Raw genomic sequence first — 27,373 nt, 5'->3', positions numbered from 1 at the left:
CGCAGAGAGTGTACCTGTACCGGTACAATCCGAGCGACGAACAAAGCCTTCACTGATACGAGAGCCTGTTCTCTGAGCGTCTGAGCGTAAGAGCCATCGACGTAGCGCCGATGCACCTGGCTTCGCTGCGGCTTTTTAAAATATCTCGCAGAGTGTTTCGTGTAGGCTCTTTGTGCGCGGCTGTGTCACCGGAAAGAGATAAAAAATAAGTTCATTCGAGATTTCCGAGGCTTTTGAGACGTCGCATGCTGCGTCAGCTGGTCGTCCATGGCTCACACTAAAAGAGTACTTTACTTTGCTGAGTGAAGGTTTTATTTGTCGTTTTGGCTTTAATGGGGGCGTGCTTGCTTTCTCTTATATTTTCGTAGGGGAGCTTCCTTGTTTAGCGTTTTGCTTGCTTACTGAGTGCGTTTTGATTGCTGCTCTGTTGCCGTTGTGTTCGAAAGGGGCTATAAATTTGTGAAAGAAACTGCATGCAGCCAAGCACTGTAGGCCTGTAGTTGGACACGAGTTGAAATTAATGTGAAGCCGTAAAAAAACACGAAGTTTAGAAAGTTAAGAAATAAACCTTTCTTTTTTTTTTTTTTTTTTTTTTTTTTGCGGAGAAAAAAGTGAAAGGAACATCGAAAGTTTCCGAACTTAATTTCAAAGCTTCATGAGTGCTTCTCTTCAGTTTATAAGCCTAAAATCGCAAGCCGAGCTAAAGTTTCGACAAGGGGACTTGTCTTCGTCTAGGTTGTCGAAACTTTGGCTCGGCTTTCGAACTGAGGCTTCCCCCTCAACCCCTGTGCAGTGCTCTTTCATACTGTGTAGCCACCTTGTTTCTCTCGTTCTACCCTGGACCTCCTTTTCAGTTTAGCTATATGTTTTGCGTTGAGAACTGTTACAGCGAGCCTGGACGAAAAACCAGGGATGATTTACCTCAATGTCGAATGAAATGACTGAACGTGCTACCGAGTGGTGCACACGGCACAAAGCTACGCTTTTGCCCACATAAGCCGCTTTATCAGAATGGAAGCCTTGCTGCGGGCGACTTTAGGCGCTATGTAGGTCCTTTTCCTGAATGGTGTACCATAACTTTAAGCGAGATACATTCGAACTTTTTGGAAAATCAAGCGAACGCTTCAACTCATACTACTGCGCAGTTTTGCCACGCGTAATTTCACACAGCAAACAAAATAAAGATTGTACATATAGTGGACGAGAGTCGAATGACAAGATATATTGTTGCAAATATTGCGAATACTTCCCCCGTGTTTTAAGGTCTGGAAGAACTTGCTATATGTAAAACGACTGGTGGGAAGAAAGCGAGCACCATTACAAGTATACAAGTACTGTAATGCTGAGCATGGATTGCCTGATGCGACGCGTTTTACAAGACATCTGCTGTCGTTTAAGAGATTTCGGGTGGGCTCCAAGGAAATTTGCATCAGCGAATCAACTGCCAAGCATTAGGATTGTGTATTAGTGCAGTTACCGAGTCAAATAAATTGGTACTCTGCAGAGGTCAATGTCAACACCCCTTATAAAACAAAAATGAAGGGGTTTGCATGTCTTCCATACCGTATCGCTCCAGAGCTGCAAGCCAATCTTTACATTCATTTTCTCGATACCTTCTGAGTAGAGCTTTGCTCAGTTCGAAGTATACGCGAGTAAGGCCTCATAAAGGCACCTTGAAAAATGCTTCGTGTCTGACACTTTTTACAGACCGGTGGACCAATATTTGGGGCGTGGTACTCACGAATTGGTCGTGGTTACGCCACTACGATCATTCTACTGCTCAGTCAAATGAGTCAAGAATTTCCACACTGTGGCATATGTTGCTTGCAAGATTCTCAAAGTGACTCAAAACGCTCGGAAGCGATAAGGCATTGTAGCATTCGTCACGGGCAACTTCAACAACGTAGAAAGAGCTTTTGGTAGTTCCGCAAGTAATTTCCGCGCATAGCATGCATCGAATAAGCGACCTAAGCCTGCCTATGAATATGATGAACCTTCATTATTGATTTTTGCAATTTTTTAGAAAATTATTCTGAACTGTTCTAGCCATGTGCTTAATTTCTTCAAAAATTATAATTATAAAAAAAAAAACACGTAAAAAGCTCTTTCTTTTTCAAGCCATTAAAAATTTCCGCAAATTTTGCATCATTAGTTGCGATTAACCAGCGCTTTAACCTGATTTTCCACGCAATAAACGAATAATCCGGCGTATAATGCGAATGTTTGTTACACGGATGCTCACAGGGGCTGCGGGAGAATGGCTCTAGAACGCCGGTCGAGCGCCTTCATTGTAATATCACTGCAGAAGCCCCAGAAGGTCGCACGGTTGCAGGGCTATGTCTGGCATGAACTGAGTGCGGCAGTATAAGAACACCACAAGTATGATTCAATAACACCTCGGAGCGTAATAGCGATATCGGAGGCACAATATAGTAGCGTGAATAGAGTCATGGAGTGTTTTACTGTTTGTACTACAAGTGTGTGTTAGGGCGTGTCTCAATGTCTCATTAAGTTATCATAACTAGCTCTACATAATTTCTGATTTTTTGCCGTGGCTATAGTTCACTCTGCTAACTCTAATATGTCCTCTTGTGACATGAAACCCTTTGAAGTGACATGAAATAGTCACTTCGGCCCTCCATAACACGTAAAGCTACTTTAGCAACTGCACACTACTATGACAGCAAAACTTTCATGACTTTCATGCTACTGCTACCTGAAGTGGTTTCAAAATGGCGCGCAATATAGTGCGCAGATCAATTTTTAATCGATAACTCTTAAGACGCTTATAAGTAGCCTGTAATGTGTCGCGAAGGACGTGGTTTCAGTCGCTTTTCAGCCTGTGTTAAGGCCGGCGACGGTGTAAACCGGCATAATTGTAATTATAGCCTGGCTGGCGCACAAAAATAGTTTACTGCTGCTTGAACTAATTATGTGCACTGTTTGATGTTCCAGACAAGACAAGTTTGATGTTCCTACACGTCAATAGTTTGCCGAAATGGGAAAAATATTTGGAGGCACATATGCAGCAGTGTGTTGGAAGCGCCAGAAACCCTCGAACTAATAATATCTCTATTGAAGACGTCTGAGCAGTGATTCGTTCAATGAACGGGATAATAAAACAATCATCGATACTATTTGTTGCAGGTCGCAATGTTTCTAGAGTAAATGCATTTGTAATAATTGGCGCCGCACTCATCGTCACTTATTTTTGTCAAAGGGGCAGGAGTGGTGGGCTCTTTTTTGAGCCTTTGGAATCATTTGGAAAAGAAATGCTTTTTAACAGTTATCGTCTTTAATTTGTTGAGTACAGAAATGTGAGCGTAAAGGCTGCGGTATTTTTCAGGCTGCTAGCCTCGCTGTATTAAAAAATGTGGCGCCAATCATAGCTGAGCTACAGCCAGGCGGGTCGGATGACCAAGCCTTCGATTTTCGGCATGGTGCTCGAGCGTGCTCAAGGCAAATAGAAACACACAGTAGGTGTAACGGAGGGGAGGGGGGTGTAGTGATTGAGATGCCGAAGGCGTGTGAAGGAAAGCAGCGATCTCCAGAGGCAAGGTCGGGACTCAGTGAGGCAGAATTTATGAATGCGATATGAACGGAAGGGAGAGGTTGGGTGAAGGAGCTCGAAAGTACCTATCGCCCCGCCTCTCTGCCTATACCTTTCGGTGGAGCGCATCGCATAAAACCTGCAAGCTCCCCATAAAGATGCACCGGGTGTGTTTACAGAACCTATTACGGGATCAGTGAGCCGATACAAACACCTCTCGGTTGATCGCTTCCTTCTGACTATTTATCTGAGCGCCGAAATTTGGAAGTTACGAGGGATAAAAAAAAAAAAATATAGGAGTAAACGAGATTAGACTTTGCGGGGGGAACAGTAATGCCAAATAAGGTTATTTTTTGTCTAGGCCCTGTATACGGATCGATTTCTCTCACTTGATAAGCAACCATTGACCTGGAATCAGTCAGTTCCGCGAGAAATAAAAAGTGACGTGGGCATTGTTTGGTGCCTATTTATTTGCCACACATTTTTTGTACACCATTTCGAGCGCTGCCTAAAATAAGCATAAGAAAATATTAATAATCTACACCGCGTAAACCAGCTATCCTAGTTCTGAATACAAGACACTATAATGTTGTTTACTTTATTATATCTATTGCTTACTTTTTATGATGGCCAGAGTGAGCGAGGATACATTTTTCAATTACTGCTAGAGATGTTTGGTGAGAGAGGCTGCTCCAAACGAAGTCAGCACGAATTAGTATGATCACTCCATACATCGACGTACTATAGGGTAACAAGCAACATGCTTTGTGTTATGTGGTACGTTTTGAGTCACAAGCTTTCGCATTGCCTTCATCCGCAACGCCTTGTTATAAGAAATTACCACTCCGTCTTCGTCCCGGTTACATGCATCGTAGTCTTCTTTCAACCTTCCCCGTCTTCACTAAAGAATACACGGCCGAGCAATCATCGCTGAAGCCAATTTCCGTGCTCTTCATTGTAAATAGCCTTCTCTCGCTCCATTACAAGTCTACTGGCTTTCAGGTGCTGCTGTTAAGTATATTTATTGATTTCTTCGTAAGTACGTGTCCCGAGCGTTCTATTCAAACGATTTGGAACGTTGCGCCGCTCGGCGTCTTATTGCTCCGAAAGCCCTCGACGCTATTCGTCTGCTCCATACGCAGCATATAGAAAAAGACAAGCACGCAGTAATTCCGGCGGTGGTGTTTGAACAGCGGCAGATTTCCTGTTCTCGCAACCGCTTCCAGCGACCCAGCCTCGCAATATCTATATCCTCTGAACGGCGCCAAATGCACCAGCATTCGTTTTTTTCTCTCTCCAAAATGGACTGAATCTCGTCTGTTCAAAGAATCGTCACCTCGTGTAAATACCCAGACACCGCGGCGGCATCTTTTGATCTGTGCATCTTCGTAGGTTGCTTTACTTCAAGCCTTCCGCTTTGAGAAAAAGCAAATCGTGCCATGCAAAATGCAACGAATCTCCCAGCTTCAGCTAGAATAAGTAAAGCCTGTGAGTGTTCTCAGCATTTTTCTGCAAGATTGTAGGGTGCGAGAGAATAAGCCTGATGTCGTGGAGAATCTGCTGCCGTACAATGAAATGCCAAAGGCGTAACTCCTGACGCCGGTTAGGGCCGATAAAGTGCCATCGAACAACGCCTTCCATATATTCTACTTTGTTCTTCCCTAGCTAACTATAACCATAAAAGGGCACAGACAATCAAGTTTATGTCTGAAAAACCGGCCAAAAAAGTCGAAGGAAGTAAGAAAGAGCACAAGTCCCTAAAATAAAGCGAGCGCAGAAAAAAAAATTAGGAGCCAAATTTGTTTAGAACTGCCTGTCCGAAACGCCTACAGGTTTTAAGGCATTCTTGCATTCAAAACAAAAAATGCCGCCTAGACGATGCCACCATGTCTTCGAAATGCATCTGCGCGGCCGAGTCGTGTACTCGGGTTGCCAAGAGGCGAACGGGAGAGGGAAATTTACATATGCGTTCCTTTCCGTTTTGCGCAAGCTGATGCCCTTGTTTTGCTGCTGCTCTTCAGCTGCAGTTGACTCAATGAATGCTCAGCAAAAAAGGCACTGAGCTATTTAGGACAGCCACCCAACCATACATAACTTTCATGATTCTTCTGTTGCAGCCCTGCCCATAGACAACTGGTTCTGGCGCCGTGCCAGTCGAAGATTTCACAGTGGGTCTCTTTCAGCGTATAAGACGCAAAGACAAGCTATTTCTACACTGAACGACTTTCTGCGTGCTCCTCTCGCAACAAGCTAAGCGTGCGTCGAACGTCCCATACACAGCGACCCAGATTCATTTTCTTTAACGTCGCACACGGTTGACCGCGCTCGCCGCTTCTTTAGTCACTACGCATTATTTTTACTTATTTGTCTCTGTACTTGCAAATTCACAAAGGAGCGCTGTGTTCCGAATGACTCTACGCATCTAGGGCCAGTACGCTGAACAAGCACATGCGATGGACGCATAATTTGCAAGAGGTGAACTTTTTAAATTGTCGAAGAAGTTGCAAGGAGTACACTTGTACAATTATGATTTATAACGATGAAAATAAATATTGACTGCGTTCTTTACGTAGCGGACGTCTGATACATATGTCTTTGCATCACGGTAAAATGTTAGAAAGACGAAAGGTTGTTTTTTGGCCTAGCGTCTCGGATGATTGACTGATTTTATTCAGTCCTGTCACGCGAGACTTCAACGCTGTTTTCAGCTTGTCTGGTTTCTCGTCGCGCGAGACTTCAAAGCTTAACCTTTTCTGGTTTCTAGTCTGGCAGTCATTCGTGTGCTATCTTTCCTAAGCACCAAATCGACCGAAAACCCAGCGGCTGCCACCCGTCGGTGGCCAGTCTGTGACAAGGCAGAAAAAGATACCTTCTGCATTTATGGCCTCGAGCGATAATCGTGTGGCGGTGGCGCATCAGCATCGTTCACCGGTGCTTATAAGCAACAACATTTTCTTATACTTTATTTTGTGGAAGCGCAGTAACGCTGATAGGCTTCAAGTTTTTCTTAACGAGACCGCTGTGCTTACAAAGATTTCGTTGAGCTTGACAGCTCCGTGTAGAGGTTTATCATGTGGCTCTTATTCCACAAAATAAACAGTTCAATGAGCGCAAAGAGATTTTATGGAACCTTAGAACCTCCAGTGTAGGCAAAAATCTCAAAGTATAGGACATGATCTCAATGTTCTTTTTGGAAGTCTGCTGAAGAATGCCCTAAAGGATTGACAGGGGCGCACTTAAATCTCCTTACGTGCGGAAATATGGAAGCATTGTGAGTTCTGGGACAAGTTTCGTTATCAGCTTCTTCTGCGTTTCGTTGCTATTTTAAAGCCCGCAACTTAACATTTACTTACTTTTTTATTTGCTTTTATCAGGTTTTCTTTCTAATCGCCTTCATTTTTACTTTGCGCTTTGATTATACTTTATTTGTTTTCATTGCTTGCCTCAGTTTTGTTTTCCTTTTTTATTTTTATTAGTATTTTTTTTTTTTTACTTACTTCCATTTTGGTCCTTTCCATTAGCGCCCTCTTGTGCCCTTGCGCGAGACAAGGGAGCGGTATTATAAACTGCTTCTCAGTAAATCAGCGTAGAGTAGTGGCTTGCGCGCTCGGTTGGGGCATGGAACGACGGTGCTTTGAGTCCCGACGTTAACCCGATTTACTTATGCTTCTTATTTTCTTATTGATGATTGACAGCATGTTGGGAAACGTCGTGTTGACAACTCGTGTGCACGCCATTCACGAAGCAAGCGATGCTTTCGCATTAAATACACGGCATCATTGCACAACACCACAACTCAATAATAGACAGTCTGTGAATGCTTGCACGGGCATAAATCCACTGAACACGGTACGAACATCTATTTTACATGAAGCCCTGTTCTGACAACCAAGAGGGACGTGTTAAGCTAAAAAAACAAAATAACACTCTTCTTTGCTGTATCGATTGAATGTGCATTTATGCACCAGCTTTAATACACTGTTGTCTAGAAAGGCGAGATAAGACTTCTATCGGTAAAGGAAATATGTCAGTCAGAACATTTACGGCCTGATTACAGGAGAGGCTTTATAGGTACTCTAAGGAAAAACGTATACTACGGAAGTAGAATGCGGAATGTAGACGTGGAGGTGGAATTGGGAAACTTCTTATAAGAAACCTTACAAAGCACCTTCGCCTCTCTGACCGGCGGAGCAAACAGAATAGACAATTCGGCACTTAATTGTTCCTTAAGCATAGCAACCAGGAAGGGATGACTTGCTGTTTTAAATGCAGAACCTTTGGTAATAGTTTGATGAACAAACAGGTGTTTTAAACCAGCGCCGCCAGACTCAAGAGGATGAAATAAATTATCTACGCACGTAGGTTATTTATTTATTTATTTATTTATTTATTTATTTATTTATTTATTTATTTATTTATTTATTTATTTATTTATTTATTTATTTATTTATTTATTTATTTATTTATTTATTTATTTATTTATTTATTTATTTATTTATTTATTTATTTATTTATTTATCAAATACTGCAGGCCCTAACTGGGCCCTTGCAGGAGGGGCGAAAATAGTACAATGCAGTGAAATATGAATTTATCAAAAGTAACCTACTAAACACAAGTGACAAGCAAATTTAATAAAACATGTTCAACGCTAACAAGGAACCTTTGCGCCACGTAAAGGTCTGAAGAATTCTGTGCATTCACTGATTTATTTTTCTTCCTTGCGTAATGAAGCACTTGTACTGCATAGATGAGCTTCAACACCGAGAAGATATCGCAAACTTGTGCTCAATTAAACACAGACAGCTCCCTTCCCATAAAAGCCATGGGTTTGTCACCTGGAGAATGAGATTTGGAAATATCAGTGAGGTTGACAGTTGCGGCACTTATGCAAGGGAACTCACAAATGCAGTGAATCTCCTGAGGCACATCTGGTGCCTCGAAAAAGGCTTGGATTTGTACCCCAGTGATCTATCAAAACACCTTAGAATTGTCAGAGTTAAGAGCAGCGTCCCGACTCTCACAATACGCCCAGGTACAGCCACAATCACCAGCACACTCTTTTTATCAGAACTAAAACAGGAAACGTGATCAGCATAAGCCAAAATCTCCAAATTCACATTATAATAGCGAGGAGCCACGAAATAGTCTGTTTTTCATGGTACTAAGATTTATGTGCTTAATATATAAAGCGATCAACAAAGGCGACAGCGGACAGCTCTGTCGGATAGATGATTTAAGTGTAATAGGTCCGGTAAGCTTCTGACATCAGCTTTTAGAGGACGCTTTATAACATCATTGTATGCCTTTGAGCAAGTCATATCCAATATTTACACTCCTAACACTGCAAAGAAAAAAAAAACATGTAACAGGTCATCGAAAGCTTTTGCGAGCTCAATCTTAATAAGAGCCACTTGCTAACTCCACCAGACACTGTCTCTAACAGCGAACGTGTGATATAGATGCGAGTTTCAATAGTACGGCCTTGTATTTCACAGCGGTGACCTTTTTTTTCTAGCCTGAAGAACTACCGAACTCTCGTGCCGTCCTTTAATTTGTCTTCATCAGCTTTCATCAGCGCACTTGCAACTCCAGACGCTAGAGCACGCGGTCAGTTGGTGGGCAAGGCTACGCTCGAACGCGTGGCCGGCTTCGTGTAACCGCTTACAAACGCAAGAGCACGCGTAACCTTGGCAACACAGCTCACGCAGAAAAGAAGGCGGAAAGAAGCCCCACCCAGCAAACATAGAGCAAGCCACGCGGAATATTTGAATGACTCCAGCGGGATAACGTGGACATAAAATTGTCACTGGCCTCAGTAAACTCAGTTCTACACGCAGCCCTCGCGATAAAATAAGGCCTTCATTTTAAAACTTCGTCCTCCACACCAGTCGCACTTATCGCCTATGATTTTTTTTTTCTCCGGCTGCATTCGTAGCGCTTTTGCACTAGAAACCGGAGCGCTAACGAGACCACCGTAGCGTCTGAACAAAACAGAAGAGCCTGCTATGTTTAGTTGCTTAGGGTGGAGACATACGTCTCGTTGAACCAGCTACCATGTTTTCAGCCATGCCATCAGAGCATCAGTATGTCGGAGCCAGAGAAACATTCATGTGGCCAGATTTTGGGGAAAGTTAACAAGGAAAATCCGACAGAGGAACCTAACTTTCGCCTTTATTTTTACTATTACGCGCCTCATGGACCGCTGCAACATAGTATTACCAGGGGCTAATTTTAGTTCGCAGTCACGTGGCGTTACACTATAGTGACTTGGTCAGCGCGCCCGCCTATCTCTAGAATTGAGCGAGCGTAAGAAGCCGCTGTGATTATTTTTTTTTTGCCTTATAGTTCGTTCTGCTGGTAAACGTCAATTTAGGCCTCTAATGTAATTTAAACGTCACGGTAACATTTTGACCAACTGGTAAGACATTTTGAAGAAGAAAACGAACAGCGATTTTAAGCAGGACTTAGTACAGAGTTATGGTACAATGCATATCCTGCAGGTATGTTCACCTCCCTGTCTTGAGACCTGTCTGTGATCGCGATCCATATTCTTCTTCAACTTAACTAGAAGCTGTTCTCTATTTCCAATTTGATTTAAGGAACATGCATGGATGGCTACTGCTACGGGCGTGAAAAGTGGCCTGCCATCTATCTGTTGCGAGATTCTTAATTTATAAGGTTCCTAATTCCCTCCTTCCTGGAACGTACACCATCACATCATTTGTTATCTTGACTGGGCACATGCGCAGCTGTCAGACAGTCTCTCGAGTCAAGCTTACAAAACAGGGGGTCAATTAGGGAAATAATCCCGCATTATTCCTTTCCCTAACATCTTTACAGATGTTTCCTCAAATCTGGCTTTACCAGAGGGCACACTGTTATGAAGGAACTCAGTTCGTTAAAAACAAACACTCTCCTATCTCGCTGACGCCGGGCGTAGCTTTTTAGAAATTCTGCACTTTTTATACAGTTCTGAAAGGGCAAGTTGTTTCATCGATAAAAACGTGCTAGATTCGGAAACGGTGATAATTTTTGAAGGACTAAGCCTTTTTTTTTTTTTTTTTTTTTTTTTTTTTGATATCGCTGAGGCTATCATGTTGCATCGGTTCAGCTTTAAACTTGAGCTCTCGACGTCGGTACTACGGGGGCTCTCCAGCTTAATTCATCGTTAATTGGGCTCCGTCTTCACTCGGTCGAGCCGCTCGGATACCAGGGAAGTTCGCTGTCAGCTGTGCTCGTCGTGCAGAGAGGTCCGTCCAGACCTGCTCGGAGAGATTCCAGTAGGTGCACTGTACTCCCGAAATCGATACGTCGGAACTGAGCTTCTAAGATGACGAGAGCGAGAGAAGAAAAACCAGAACAAGAAATGGAATGCAAGGAAAAGAAGTCTTGCAAAAGTGCATGGCCATTAACAGCGAGAGAGATTACCTTTTGGGCTCGGGCTTAAGTTCTTTGCATTCTTGCCTTTTATGTCTACATGTTTCCGTTTTCTTAAATATTATCGTGATGAGCTGCGCTTCACGCGCGCGACTCAAGAGTTAATTTACTTCGTATGTTACTCTCGACGAAGTTTAATTTTCTAAGCGTACAGCATAACCTTTAATTAACCAAGTCTAGGCTGCTCTCGGCACTCTAGAAAGAATAGTGCAGTTGTCTGAGCTTTGAAATTTGGTTATAAGTCGCAGCAGTAGAGGCATTTTTCTTTCGCACCCCCCCCCCCCCCCCCCCACACACTTTTTTTTTTGTAAGAAGGCAGTTTTTTAAACTACGTAAATGCGCCTCTGTTACATAAGCTAATCTACTTCGTACTGTGCTTAACAGTCACCTCTTTAAATCACTCCAAATTTGTTTGCACAACTATTTAGGAAGCAGATGTATATAACACCTTATCAATGTCGTAACTAGAGCACATATAGAAAAAGAAAGCTCGTTTTTTTAGATACTTTAAACAGGAAGGGGGGGGGGGGGGGGAGAAGAAGAAAATGAAAAAGAGCATTCGGTCAAGCGCAGCTTGCGCTCCATATTCGGTTCAGCAGCGTTGAACCCTTCTAATTTTTTCCCCTATCACGCCCTATCAGTGTAAGGTGCTACATTATTTGGGGCACTTAAGCTCATCCTTTAAAGTTATGATGCGACAGCGTAATCTACCATCCCACATATAAAGTCACGTTTCAACGAAGCCGTATGGACGTGCGTGCGTGTCGTAGGGGTAACGAGAATGCAAACGGTTCTGGCAGGCTGATTCTGATATCACCCTCGCATATGAAAGGACTACCCGAGTTGGCAGCTCCTGCCCGTGGCATAGGGGTAACGTGAATTTAAATATAATGACAGGCTGATGCTTTTATGAGGAGACCGTAGCTACGCCTCTTCACGGTGTAGCTGCGGCCACCCGAGGTCTCGCTTTGGCGATCCGAGTATTGCTTTCGCAATAAAATAACAATTAGTACTAATACTTAATCGGAGTTAGTGCGTTACACGTAACAATTGCACTCTAAACATTCGCAATATGATGAACATTTTTGGTTTTTATCGAAGCTTTTCCAACTAGGTATAGTTCTCCTGAGTGAACAGAGGGTGGTGATGCCCCTCCCAGCACAGTATTACTGCGGGGACAGGATACTTTGTTTTTAAAAAAAATATATTTGAGCCTATGTCGCATTACGGATGGAGATGAACATTTGCAATACATGGAGTGAGCATATATAATCCGGCGGCGGCATACACCGGGCGCTGTACAACCCGCTACACGGACTACACCGTGGTCCTTCTCATCGGGTTTTGTAAGAGGAATCTATAGAGTAAACAAAAAAACATCGCCCGGTATATCAGCGTTTGTTGCTCGTGTGCCTTTTAAGCTTGATGCAGCCACGAATGAGGCCGTGGTAGGAGGTCACCCGTCAAAGCTTCTCAGCGCCAAGCGACTAAAAAGCTACTATGAAGGTAAGTGAGATGTGATAGTTGGCTGAGCCGACCGTCAGTACATAATACGACCGCTTGCCATAAACAGGAGGTACTTCCTGGTTCAAGCCCAAGAAAAGGGTGATTGTTTCTTTCATTTTGATAATTCGTAAAAACTTCTACTCTTTTCTTCGCACCTTAAGGCTGATTTCATATGAATTCGAATTGATAAATATTTATTCCACTCAAATCCACTCCACCTTACGTAAGATCTACAAACACACTGGTCTAATCACCCGGAAACAAGCTAACTCCTATTTACGACGAAACCCCCCGAACGCCTGCGCCGCGCGCCTTTATGGCGACCATGTTATTCTGCGAGGCAACACTCAATCATAATTTTTTGTTTTTGTTAACAGCGCCAAATTGGATGCGGCATTCTTCTCGGCGCGAAAGGAACATCAAATTAGCGGTTGGCGCATGAGCCTGCCCCGCAATCACTGTGCAGGCGCGGTTGCTGCCTTTGAAGGCTTACCCAGTCATCAGAGAGATTTATTGACGCCGAAGGCACTGGCAGACGCATGTGGCCTCGGTCGTGACTCGCGCAGGAGAAAGAAGGTGGATTTCAGCCGGTCTCCCAGCGCCCGCGCTTCACAACGGGTTCGGCCATCAGTCAGCGGCACCGCCCAGGAAGCTCCACTAATGGAGACGTGTCGGTGTCCACGGAAGATCCGAACGGCGCGCTTACTTGCTGGGCTTTACGCGAACCACGACGGATTTTAAAACTGTTTGCGTTCGCAGCTTTTTGGTTCATAAGGAACACTTTTTCTTTATTAGTGGCGACTGAAACGAAGTTCATGAAAATGGGGTTCGTATTGAAATATTAATTTTTACCTTAGTGTAAGCTTGACAGCTTTTTTTTTTTTTTCCAATGCGGGCGAAATGCTTACAGGAACGTAATTTTCTGCCAGATGTTTTGTGACTTAATGCACTCATTGTTATCGAATTAATTTTTTTTTTTTACGCGAAACGCACTCCAGGTTTAAGACAGATTAAATAGGTGCGTTTCCATATAGGCTCCTTGTATATATCTCGGACGCGAAGAAGACTCCGGTACTGAGGTGTCACGGCTGTTCGACACACGTCTACTGTTCATTTAATGTGGGCGGCCGAGCCCCGCAGCGCGTGTGAACTGGACACCAGACGGTGAGGATGGAGTGCTCTGAAAATAAAAGTGAGCCACTACTGGCTTGAAGCACCAAATGAATGAAATAATCGGCGAAAAGTTTAACGATCTTAAGATTGTACGTCTGTGCATACCTTCCGGCTTCCATCAGAATGCCGCCTGGATGCGAATTTTATGATACAAAAACGCTTTTATTACTTGGATCTAGCCTACGATCATGCTGCTCCGAGGTTCGAGAAAACCATGAAAAAAAAAAAAAAAGGAAGTTAGCAGGGCGGGCCATTGTGAAACTATTTTGAAATGCACCTCGTCTCACATGACATGAACGAGACATGAAAGAGCGTTCGTCCTCTGCTTTTTGTCTTGTCTATGTCAAGACAACTACGCTGCGTACCAAGCAGTCTGGAAAGACCAGCCAACGCGAATTACAGAAACAAATGTTTTTGGACAGTAAGCAGGTCGAATCTCGAAGTGCGATAAAGCCACGTTTTCGAAATGCAGAAATGCCGAGTACTCCTCTAGTGATTACATTGTCCGCTATGCGTACTTACAGGCGTGTACAAGATCGTGGAGATGCTGATCGACCACCCGAGCATCACGGCCGAGATGCTGGCCAGCGGCTGGGCGCGCAGCCAGGCCCAGGAGAGCTCCGACTACTCGGCCGACATCTCGCCCGTCATCCTGGCCGCGCACTGCAACCAGTTCGAGATCCTGCAGCTGCTGCTCTCGCGGGGCGCCGGCATCGAGCGGCCGCACGCCCTGTCCTGCGGATGCCGCCGGTGCTGCGAAGATACGCGCCGGGACTCGCTGCGCCACTCGCTGAGGCGCATACACGCCTTCCGCGCGCTCGCCTCGCCCGCCTGGATATCGCTCACCAGTGAGGACCCCATCCTGACCGCCTTCAAGGTATTCCTTCCACCACTCCTCACGCGGGGTCCGTGCTCTATGCAGTTGCGATCATGGTCGTCAATGCAGGCGAATTTCTACAATTGTATCTTTGTAGAACACATGTACGAAGCTGAAATCTGAAAGCGAATAGCAAAGAGACTTACACTGATTATGGCACAGTGAGCTGTGGAAAAGAAGGGATATAGGTCACTTGAAGAGACAGGAAGAAAGCAGAATGGGTCAGGGAAGAAAACATGAGTTATGTGTAGCATCGCTGAAAAAAAAAAAATTACGAGGGACTTTAGCGACTAAAGTAGTGAAAGGTGAAAGCCTGAGTGCCGCATTCTGATACGCAACTGTACTAATTAGTAATTAATTAGCCATTAAGTGGGTAATTATTAATTTAGTCGTGATTTAGTAATTAATCATTGATTGACATATGGCCGTATAGGCACGCATTCGCGCGTACTGTGGTTGTGCTCTGTGATCGGTCGAGACCTCTGTGTCGTCATCCCGCCTTGGCCAATCAAAGCCACCGCAAAAGCAGGACACATTCTGTCCACAACAGCATGAGCCATATAAGGCTTTCGCCTTAATAGAGGTACTCTTAGCTCCGCTTTAAGGGTATTCCGCGATACCAGCCTTCGGCCCCATGAGGTGTTTCCGTGTTGAGAAATGGACATAGACGCGCATTTAGCGCTGTAAAAGACGCTTTCTCTTGACAACGACGAATCCGGTCTCGGGGTAGTTCCGGCGGCAACCGCAAGCTGGCGCCACAGGATTTTCACCGGTGCATTCTTGACATCTTCCTTTCAAACTATAGGTGCGACGACAGCGACCAACGGCTATTAGACTTAACAAGCTATATGCGTTATAGTGTATTAATGAATAGTAAATGGGCGCGAGTAGAGTTTGAAACAAGGGAAATTACATAACCAATGGTAGTTTGGAGTAGCGAATTCATTTCCAAACAAAGATCGATTGAGCAGGACACTACAGGTTATGGGATTGGGATCAGTAGGTGTTCGCGCATTCGGTGGCCCCAGCAGGGGGGAAAATCTGTGCGAAGGGCCTTGCGTGCATAGTGTGACCGTTATGATTTCGACAATGAAGATGGTGGTGTTGGTGGATGCTGCTGGTATTGTCGGTGGTAGTGATGCAAAGCTGGAAAGACCGATGGAAGCTAAAAACCAAACAGTCATTGTCGTGAAAGAAATGAATTGAAAGCAACTAAAGCACCTCAGAAATCGGGGGTATCAACAATGCTACTTTATTCTTAAAATGCGTTCTTTGCAGACGCTAACGTTACATAATATAACCTAGCGCTGTGAGTCAACTGCATCAGTTTTGAGGCCATGAGCAGAAACGTTCAGCTGCCGCTGAAGAAAGTATCCACAGTATCGCACAGTATACTAACTGCATAAATTAAACTTTCCAATGGTGTCTACGCCTTCTAAAGTAATGCAAACAAAAGCAAACATTCTACCAAAGCGCCAGTCGCCTACCCTCTAAGGCACTATTTGGTGGTACAGCCGTTCCGAAAAATATATGATGCAACGGCTGAAATATTACAAAATAAATGAAAAACAAACGCGAAGGATGAAGGGCGTGATGGGCAACTTGCAGCGACTGGGAACACCAGGCCGAACCTGTAAAGGGGGCCCAGATTGCAGCGCAGATATTCGGCGGCAGAGCACGTCCATCGATTTTCCCGTCACTCGCAAGGAGGCGAACGTTCGGGTTCGGATCGAAAGGTGCCCCTCTACTCCGTACGCCCCAAAAAACAACATCGGGGGATCCCGAGGGAGGAGAAGAGTGGCAAAAGCAAAGCACGTTGGCGCGGGCCACACGATTTGGCCTCCTGGGTTCTTTCTGTCGTCGCCGAGGTATGGGCTCACAAGTGGCTTCGTGACTCGGCTGCTTCTCTGGCGGTGACGACGGGGAGACAGAGCATTTGGCGGGAACTGGATGCCGCGCAGTATACGCCCGGTATAGGCAAAGGTCCCGCGAAATCAGACTCGGCGACGCGCTCGAGCGTGATCAGGGTATCAACAGAGCTTTGACGACATCGGTTCACTGTTCCATTTTTCCCGCTGCGTTTGCGGCTGGATTCTCAAGCGGTGGCGAAGAAAAGGAAATCGTGTGGAAAGTAAGAGGGTGGTATGCTCAGGAGGCACTGATGGTTCTATAACCTGCGGGCCACAAAAGCACACAGTACTCCCCAACTCTCGCTTGCTATTTGATCGTGAAAAATGGCAATAAATTGCCTGTTGATGGCGATGAAATTGGCGTTGGAAAGAAAGTAGAATAGGATTGCAAGAAGGTTGACCAGAAGAGAGAGAATTTAAGGCGAATGCTTCTCAAGCACGCAGAGCTATAGAACAGAAACTGCACCTCTAAAAACCTAGTTCGCTACTAGTTAGCGCTTTCAGCAAAAACACCCATCTTCGCGCCAATCGGATTATTGTCTTTGTCTGCTGACTGTGTACGTGACTAATTTAGAATATGTTTGCTTGGCTACCATGGCCGATACCTCGTGAATACAACCACGGCTAGACCCTGAGTAGCTCTGCATTTAAGGTTACCGTGATGCATGGAAACCTTCGACTGTCGGGGTTCCTAACTATAGGAATTTGCTGAAGGTAGCAGAACGCAAGCTTTCGCAGTATTTCGGCTATACGCACTGCGGACGACCTGCAATGCCGCCTGAGTGTACTGTACGTACACAGTGGGGAAGATTGGCTTTCCGACACACATTTGCCCTTACTAGACTAAGTACACTAAGATGCGGACTCTCAACTTACGCGGTCATGCTTTTATTTTGTATAAAAAAAATGTGTTTGGGAGAGAAAAAGAAATGGAGAGCACAGCTAGTGTCGTAGCAAACAAAGCCGCCAAGCATGACACACAAAGATAGCGTGTTTTTCAATGTCTGAGGAAGTAAATGAAACGCCGCGGGCAGGAAATGAAACGACGAATAGCTACAGCGGGAAATTCGACGAGTTTCTAAATAAAGAACTTCTCCACTCCCCCCCCCCCCACACACACACACACAAAGAAAAGGCTGAGGAAGCTTTTCATATATCCTACACAGGAAATGACAAGGTAATAAACTGCCTCTAGAAAAATATGTATACTCTTATATGCCATAGGAATGCAATATACGGCAGCAGGGAAGAGACTTTCAAAAGCGTTGACGAAACGAACTAGGAAAACACAACAGCCGTATTTTAGCTGGGAAAAAAGCACACTAGAATAAAATAAGTGAACGACAGTCCGGGCGCTGAGTTTGATTTTGACAACGCCAGGTCTAGTCGAGATTCTCAGGTCTTGAGGACCTTTTGGACATTGGAGAGCACGGCTGTATACGCATTGGTCAGCTTGGAATCTATTTACACCTTGCACGGCTTCAGGTGAGTTCGTGTTTGCACAAATGGCGGTGACCACCTTCTCGCCACAAGCTCTACCAGGCATGAATCACTCAATATGTACGCCTGCTCCAGATATGTGAACGGCCTGCATTTTTTAGGGCTGTAATAGATGAATAACTTCTATTTTAATCTTCGATGAGTGTGCAGCCTCGTGAATGAATGCTCTACACCGCGCATCCATAGGCATGCGCACGGGATGTACGAATCTGCACGTGTCTTGCAGATATTTGTCGATAATATATGTCTTGAATATAGTAGCTGGCAATTTATACCCCACAATTCTTTTCTCTGTCATGATTCTTCCATAACTTGACGCCAAGCTGCCGTTGACTAGAAAGAAAGCATTTAAGTATGTACAATTTTATCATAATCATTAATTCTTTAGCACAAGGTGTAATGAATTTTTTTTTTAATTCTTTCTTTTTGCTCAGTCATTTGTGTAGCAGAAAGTGGTCCGTTCACCGGTGCAAAAAATATAATCAAAAGAACATACACTTTCACAGTTTCAGCTATATTTGACAGTCGTGTTTATTTTTGACGCGTCGTAACCTTTATTTCAGTGTATTTTTCTATGTTAGAGAGTAAAGCCATTTACACAAATACTACATGCTTCGTCTTAAAGCGAGTGCATGAAATGACAAGTAAGGTGTTCGAAAAAAAATAAAAACAAACGAGAACGCTGTAGTCATTATTTCTTCGATCCCTCGTTTGGAGCTCCGCCTTTTTAATAGCATCGACATCTAGTGGGTAAACTCCATTAATGGGGGAAAACGACATAAAATATATTAATATCTCGCATACCGGAGTTTGCATTCCAGACGACATCTAGTGAAGCTGAAAAGATCTGAAGCTGGCAGCTGCTTTAAAGCTTCAAAGTCGAAGCAGCGTTCGAGCTGTCAATTACATTGCCGAAACGGACTTTCAAAGGGCTTCTTTTTGGCATAACGAAGGCAAGTAGGAATGTCGCTCTAGTGGAAACCATTCCATTTATCTGCTGCTACAGGTCACGTTCTTGAATACAGTCTTCAAGGTACCTTTAAAAAGGCAGAATATCGATTTGACTGTCGCAACCAGTTAGCTCAGAAATACTCGAGTTGCAATTTTTCTGCATAACTCAGAGGTTTTATAGCTGTTGTCAAAAACCCTGGTGTGCTTAGATGTGCTCTCCGTAGCAATGTTTGGATAGTTTTTTGTTATATAGGTGCGTATTGCGGCATGCATGATGGAGACGAGGCGCTTCTTTGATGTTTTTTCTTTTAAGGTAGCAGCATCAAATTTTATTTATTTTCTACATTATATTTCTGAAGAGTGCAGTAAAAAGACTTTCAACATTGATTCGCAGATGATGTCAGCAGTAAGAAGAAGAAGAAACAAAACCTATTCACGAGGGAAAATATCTCTCCAACATCAGGTCAAAATGGAATAGTATTTGGATCTACGATTGTATAGCGTGAGAAAAAAAGAAAAAACAGAGCCTGTCATGCGCACCTACACGTCTCGTCTTCAAGATGGGTGGGAAAATGGATGAGAAATCGGCTTCCCCGCTGCTGCTGTAAAAGAGCGCCTGCTGCATAATAGCGCGATTTCCCGTCGCCTGCAAGTTGCGCTGCTCCGCTCGAACACCATTTTTGCGGAGAAGACAGCTTCTGGGCGAGCCATCGAAACTGCGTGCAGCGGCACCACGAAAAACATGCAGGGCTTGGAAAGCAAGAGCAGGTGGCAGGTATCTATTTAATCAGTACCTTAATTTACCCTTTATGTTGCATGCTATAACCAATCGCAATAGTCTATGATATAACACCCACAGCGCTGGCCACTACCTCCAAAGTGTTTCCGCAACTGCAGTTGGGCCTGTTCGGCTCACCACTATAGGCTGCGCCTGCTACGACTCCCGCTCACTGCACGGTTTTAATGGAAGACATATTGTAGAGCAGGCAGCGGACACTGTTCGGAGCAGAACGCAGTGTGCTTCATCCATTGCGCGGCGATTCATTGTAAAAGGTGGTGGGCACGGTTGATTGCTTAGAGCTTGCAACATGTCTGCATTCGCTTGAATGAATTAGGCTGGAAATCGCTCACCGTAAAGAAAAGGCCAGTGACTGCAGGTACCTTACTGGAGATAGAATAGACTTTTGTCTTTCGTTTACTTGGTAAGTCAGCTATGCTTGTTGTTTCTTTTTTTTTTTTCTTTAAAAACGAAAACTTTGACTATAGCAACGGCTACAACCAAAGCTGAGTGTCTTGCTACATAACTGCAGCAAGAAACCCAGTTTACGTTACTAATTATAGGTATGAATTATTCTTAACCAACGAGTGGAATGGAAAGGATGGTTTAAAATTTTATTTCGTTTCCTTTTCTTTCCAAGTTCGTGCGTTTACTCACTGTCCAATTCGAAAGGCTATAAGTCGTTTTAGGGGAGCGCCTTTATTGGGGCCTTATTCGTTAATGCGAAAGATTCATGCTTTAATTTGGCGTGGCCTTTGCTATAGAATGCTTCACAGTCTTCATCAGAACTTGCCCGTTTTCTTCAGTACTAATTCAGAGAAGTAACTGCAGTTAGCTCTTCTTCAGCATTGCGTGTTACCTGCGGTGTGCGTGCATCGTGCCGAACTCATGTTAGGTGTAGCGAAAACTGGCGGCAAATGTTTGGTCATTTAAGCGCACATTGTTCATCACAGATATGCAGTTTTCAAACAGAAAGAGAAGTCTTACGAGAGCGTCCTTTCCTACGAGATAAAAGTATACCATATGGCGGCCAATGTCAGGAGTCTGTAATAGCAGCACGAATTAACAGCACAAGAATAACGGCAGAGGAAGTGCACACAATAAATATTCGAGGCCTAATGTGAACAATCCATCCTGTGAAATTGTTATGTTGCCTCGGGGATTAGATTAGGATAGTAGGAGTGGTTTTTAATCTTTTTCAGCTTTTCTTTATCCATTCTTGTCAAGTCTTGTAAACGTAATTCTACTAGCATGTGACAACTATGGGCCATCAAGGTTCTCGTGACCATTTTTCTTCCTCGACTCTTCTAGATGTCTGACCTTGTTTTCAACTTATTAATGTAGCTGGAGGGTTCGTCAAATGCGCGTTTAATGCCTCCCTTAAGAAAACATTAACGTTATATGTCCGCGTGCATCTTGGCTTGGCTGCCTCGACCAAGTGGAATTTTGAGGCCTTCTCATAGCGAGCGTACAGGTCATTTACTAGATCAGGGTAATAACAGCCACTTATAGAAACACAGTATGCCTCTTTCGACAGTCTGGGAACAGCGTAACAATGACTCTAACTTCGTTGTCAGTAAAATCAGTGATTCAGTTTGTGACTTTTATTCATTCACTTAGTTCTGACCTACGCTTATCGCAGTTTCTAGCTCTTCCATCAGTCCTTTTAGGGCCACTTGCTCCGACGAACGATTTTACTGAGCATCAATTCTGGTATTACGATTTAAAAGCTGCCAGGCAGCAAAATACGGCTCTTGAGGTGAACTTAGGCTGACAAACCAGTGGTAGTCTCATAATACAAGGTCTATCAAAGGCATACGTGTACACACAAAGGAATAGAAAATTCCTTTTCTCTTTTTCAGTGCGGCATTAACTATATGTATGTTTAAAACAGACCTACAGCTGCAATATATGCTATCCCAAGGAAACCTGAGCACGATGGACTGGGCATAAAAAGGAGCGCGAAGCAATATCTTTGAACCACCATCTACAGTGAAAGGCTTCCTTATATGGGGCCGTGAGAAAATCAAGGTCTTTTGAAAGTAAAGTGCCAACACTTCTCTCTACGCGCCATGATTTAGTCAGAAAGCTGGAGAAAAACAATACAACGAATGCAGAGTAACCGTGAGCCTATCCGGACCTTTGTTCGCTGTCCCTGTTCATTCCGGCTCGTTATACAGCTTCGCGTCATAACGCAATAACGCGCGCCCCTGGAGCTCCATTTCTCCGTGGGCAGGTGCGGCAATTTTTCATGCGTTCTCGGCTTCTTCCCGCGCTGCACGCTAGTTGCCTCGCAACCGAGTAGACACACCACCTCCGATACGTGCATGTCGGCGACAGCAAGAGCAGCATTAGCTCCCATTCCGCCGCTCTCTTCTTTCACGCCAGCATCTGCTGCGTTAGCAGAGCTCGCGCCCCCCTGTAATTTTGTCGGCCTAGGCTCTCTCTTGGCCGTCATTTTTACTTAGCTCCGCTTACCCTAGCCTTACTGTCTTTCCCCGTCCACTTCTCGCTCGCCTCCCCCCGTACTTTCCTTTCTTGCAGTGCACTGTCCGCGTTCTCTTTAATGACGTGTTTTTGTTTTGTTTTGTCTGTTTGTGTTCTTTATGCTTCTTTATTTCTTAGTTCTCTTCTGGTGCACTTCACTACTCCTCCCCCCCCCCCCCCCCCCCCCGTTCCTTCTCCACTGCACTACTTTTTATGTCTTCCGTATTCTTCCATCTATTCTCTCTCTCTCTCTCTGTCTGTGCTACTATTTCCTTCATCTTATTTCCCCGTACCCTCTCCACCCTTATTCCCATTTCTGTAGTTCTTTTTTCATCCTCCTTCTCTCCTTTCTTGTTTCTCCTCTGTACTCCGGCACTTGTCGGCTTGTCGTTCCTGTTTCGCGGCGCGAAAGAAGGCTTCACCTCCGTCCCTCCGCGTTATTTTTCGTGCAGTCATCAGTGCTTCCGCTCCCGCAATGCATCACTGGTGTCTCGCTCTCGCGATTCTCTTCAACTCTCATTGTTTCTGTTTTTTGTTTTTTCTTTACCATTACCGCCATCGTTAGTAGCCGTTGAAAGCGCACTTCGCAGCTTCCTGGACACGCTCGTGCTCTCTCTCTCTCTGCTCCTCACCGACCACCACTTTGTTCTTCGCTTTCCCGACAGAAATGAAAGATAGAAAGAAAAAAAAAAGCGAAAGGGTGGAAGAGAAAATTGCCTGCTCGTTTTTCCCGCTCACTCCGTCGCTTTGTTCACCGTATACACACAGCCAAGCGTTACAGCGTTCCACTTCCCTGTCCCTCACTCGCTGCCTTAGTTTAAAAGCGCGCGATTGACGAAAGCGCCGAAAAGGCACACGGACGAAAAGGCGAGTACGTTGTGTCAGAAAAAAAAAAAAGAGGGCGGAAAAAATAATACACGATAATGCGTGGCACTGCTTCGCGTGTATGTTTATTTTATTTTACTTTTCACCAAAGGGACGTTTGTCACCGAGCAGACAATGAGTCGAAAGTGAAACTTTTCCGATTTTTTTTTTATTTTCGGCGTGGCTTCTGCATGCGGTGTAATTCAGTTGCCGCGTGAGGCAAACAAGAATATGCCGCATCGAAGCAAAACAAAAATGTACGAATCCGGTAAGGTGAGGCGGACTGCGGCGAAAAATGTGTCGCCGCAAAAGTTCAGAAAGCAACACGACTGCAACTTTCTTCAGTGCGGCAAATTTCGGAGCTTCATTGCTTATCCGGTTTGGATCCGTGAACAGTGGCGTCAAGATAGCTGCTTTATTTATTTATTTATTTATTTATTTATTTATTTATTTATTTATTTATTTATTTATTTATTTATTTATTTATTTATTTATTTATTTATTTATTTATTTATTTATTTATTTATTTATTTATTTATTTATTTATTTATTTATTTATTTATTTATTTTTTGCAGCGGTGCTGTCGCGAATAAGTTCTTGCTTCACTGCATCGCCAGAGAGTGCGTGAAGCGTGAAGGCCTCGAACTCGTCTCGTGAAGGATAAGAACGCGATTGGCCATCAGCAACGAGAACCCAAACTGAAATGTTGTCTTCTGTTTACATATCGCCCGATGCGGCTTTTTTTGAAACACTTGAGCAAAAACTTTTGCTCAGCTGAAGTTTCTTCGTCTTCATGGCCTCAGGTTTCTTGCCTATGGGAAGCTTAAAAATCTTAACCTTAAGAAACGACCCAGGCCATCAACTAACAAGGCCTACACAATGCGTCTTGCGCAGTGATACATCCACTTTTCAAACTTGAGTGTTTAGTTATTCTTGGAGACATTTTTGTCATCTTAGAGAAATATTCAACCTTAGAATTTACTGTTTCATTGCGCTTGACAACAACACAGCCTCCTATGCGCGCAAATTGACGTGCGCTGCAACTTATAAAACTTTTCTTATAATGCTGAGCAAGGCTCCTATAGAAAAACAAAAATATAGGCGTTATGAATGAGCAAAAAAGATACCATTTAGAGTAACCGCTTGTGTCATCTTTTATGCATATGAACTTTTCATTAGTATCATATATTTAATACTTGTTTAAGTCTTCGGGTAAAATTGTTAAAACTTTCTCAACTGCCCACCACTTACATACAGTTCTTTGAAATGTTCTTGGAAATGAGGAGAAACGACTGAGATAATTTTTGTACTCATGCGGTTTCATTGTGGAAGTGTTCTCGCTGTTAACAGGGTGCATAAGTGGCTACATAAGGCGCCTACTGGCGACTCTGATAGCCTGCCGCAGCTACCTTCTTTCTCTGTGCACGTGAGAGCCTCAGATTTGTTATCCCTGTTAAATTTATAACTATTCCTCATCCACCACGTCATGGACGTGTCGGGGGAGAAAATTGGTGACCCAGGACGCCATTAAAGTGTCCTATTATAAATGTGTTCTCTTCATCTATATTTCACCCGGTTATCTCTTGGCTATACTTTATATCGTGAGGTGGAATACCAGGCTTCTACCCTAGCTGCGTCATCCATGTTTTAATAGAGGCAAAATGCAAAGACATCGGGTGTACTGCACAATAAATATCCCCAGGTGGTTGAAATTATCCGAACTCCCGCACTATCGTTCCTCCAAAGCTAAGTTGAGGTGTGCACCGAGTTATAAGACAGTTGAGGTGTCCTTTCCTTCCTTGAAAATTTTTTAATAAAACGATGATTTGTGTATATTTCGTTTCATTTACGCCACGAGGCTTTTTAACGTTAGTTTCTCATGTTTCTCTGATTTCGTTATAAATTTTAAAAAGTTGGTAATTGTCTACATTAATGTGAGCACAAACTGTTTTAACTCTCTTTGCATGGTTGTTTGAATATTGCTTCTTTTATTGCTTTGACAACAACTAGTTATCTCTTCGTATTTTGGCATAGGATATCATGTTGCATGCACAAGATTAGCTCCCTTGGGCAATAGAAATATTAAGAATACCTATGGTCCTGTGAGTTGAACGTGAACGCAGTATAATCGCAATCGTTATTAACTCGATAGAGCTAAATTTCCCTCCCCCCCCCCCAAAAAAAAAAAAAAAAATGCGGCGTGTAAGCCGTAAGGAAGCACTACGGTCTTGGTTCTGGCGGTTTCTATATGGCCGCGCATTAATGAGGCATGGTATAATATTTGCTCGGTTTTCCTTGCCACTGCAGGAAAAGCTGCGAACTGACGACTTTGTATTGACAACATTTTTGTTTTCTGTAAAAAAAAAATATGCTAGTGTGAATTCCCGAGCACTTGAGTACGGCTCCCTGTTTCACAGTATAGCTAAGTGAACGGTGCAGATCTAAATATATAAAGAGAAAACAAAAAAGCCAACCTCACTGCTACGGCTACCACAAAACATTTCGGTAAAGACGGCCTTAGATGTGCACCGGATGCGATGTAAACGACGCAAGAACTAAGAAAATCAAGTATTGTTAGATACACATCAACGCTACAACCGCCGTTGTCGACAGGATATGAACAAGGATACAATGCTCTGCATCCTTCGAAGCATTCATTCTCTGTGCCGAAGCTGCGTTTTGTTGCAATTGTTTGCTCTGAAAGAGCACCCTTCGCCGCGTAACCTCGTCCTCTTTTTGTTGTACAATGTAGTCGTCATCCACAATCATCCCGACATCGCCTCATTCTATGGTCACGAAAGAAGTGATTGGAATATAGCAGTACATCACACTTACGCAGGCAGAAGAAAGAAAAACTATACGAGTAGTGAGGTTTTCTAGTCATTCTCGTTCCATTTTGCGATGAGAATGCCGAGCAAGATTTGCCCACGATAAGCAAACAGAGACAAATCGACAGAGCCTAGGACAGAGAGGCGTTGGGATAGGAAACGTGTACTATAATATCAAAAAGAAAAGCTGGTGTGGATGCGTATCGTCCGGAACCCATCTGCGTCGAACGAGACGGAGTCACACCCAGCGAAGGACATCTTCATTGTATCGTCAAACAGCAAGCAAAGAGAAAAGGGTCTCCTTTTTTTGGGTGCTGTGGCCTATAGCGCACAGTTAGTATTGCAAAAATGTGTATTTTAGCGTTGTAATAACTTTTGCCGTTGTCTTAAGACTAAATGGTGTGAAACATAATGGGGAATATTTCATGAAATAGAGCAAGCAGTATTTTAAATTTTGGTCCTCAAGCTGCAAAATAATTCTTAATGATGATTTAACTGGCGCAAAGTTGCGTATATATGAGCTAGTAATTTTTAAATGTCGAACAACGTGCCTCACAGGAAGGCAGCTTCCTCCACGCTCTGTTCATGTATCTGTCTCTGCTTAGCAGTATTTATTCCAATAAAATGAATGCCACTAAAGTAAGAAACAAATGCAGTTTATGAGGAGCCTGAGTGCAGATTGGTCTTTGAAGTTCTGTTACAGTTACTTTCCCAGGAGCGGCAAAAGATTTCTAACTGAATAGCAGTAAATTTCATTGACGCTATTTACAGCGACGTCATTTTTTCTTTGCGACCTAATAAATGTGAGGTCTGAGGACAGGTAGTAGTCATAAATGATAATAAATTTTCACCCTCTCCACACAAACGCATAGCAACTGCAAAAGCTAAAGAAAAAAACTCGAAGCTGGTAAGAACGGTGCAAAATTTTCTGTGGCTTAATTAAATGATGTGCAGCGCCCAAAGATCTACCAAGATCAATCATGAAATAGGCTCCAAGCAGATAGGATGCTGTGATAAATGCACATTTTTTTTCTCTAATAAAATTTAACGCAGCGAAAATGACAATGCTCAGTTCCACATTCATTCAAGTGTTTAGTCTTTTTAATAATATCGGCCATCCTGACTGGCACCTGCCAGTTGTGATGGGCACTTGATTTCCCCCTTGCCAGCCATATTAAGCATGCAATAGTTCGGGTATAGCTAAACATCGCTTACTGATTCTACTTAGAAACCCATTAAAACGGCGCTATTAATGTTGCCTTTTATTCATAAGAGTAAGCAGTAGGGCGTAAGGAAACCACACTTTTAACCTGGTTCTACATACGTGTCAAAAAAAAGTTCCAATATTAAGTGTAACTTCAACTTGTATAAGTGTAACTTCCGCTTATATAAGTGGAAGTTCCGTTTATTGGAACTTTGTTTTACACGTATGTGGAACCAGAATAAGAGTAAGCTTTGTAATCTTTGTATGTGCAGTAAATCTATTCGCGTCATGAGTTCAGGCCTCATA

The 27,373-nt window shown here is 43.7% G+C and overlaps 1 protein-coding gene across 1 annotated transcript in view; it reads left to right on the top strand.

Moving 5' to 3' along the window:
* Positions 1 to 27,373, top strand: part of LOC146191568 (transient-receptor-potential-like protein) — a 149,424-nt gene that overhangs the window by 15,442 nt on the left and 106,609 nt on the right. Inside the window, exon 3 of the mRNA XM_084602077.1 lies at positions 14,192 to 14,544. Coding sequence (XP_084458203.1) covers positions 14,192 to 14,544 — 353 coding nt within the window. The remainder of the gene's footprint in view (positions 1 to 14,191; positions 14,545 to 27,373) is intronic.

The sequence above is a fragment of the Amblyomma maculatum genome, chromosome 4, assembly GCF_055883805.1.
Source record: "Amblyomma maculatum isolate TAMU_Amacu chromosome 4, ASM5588380v1, whole genome shotgun sequence".
Classification (NCBI taxonomy): Eukaryota; Metazoa; Arthropoda; class Arachnida; order Ixodida; family Ixodidae; genus Amblyomma; species Amblyomma maculatum.
The sequence above is the reverse complement of the archived record's forward strand: the minus strand, read 5'-3'. Positions and strand labels throughout refer to the sequence as shown.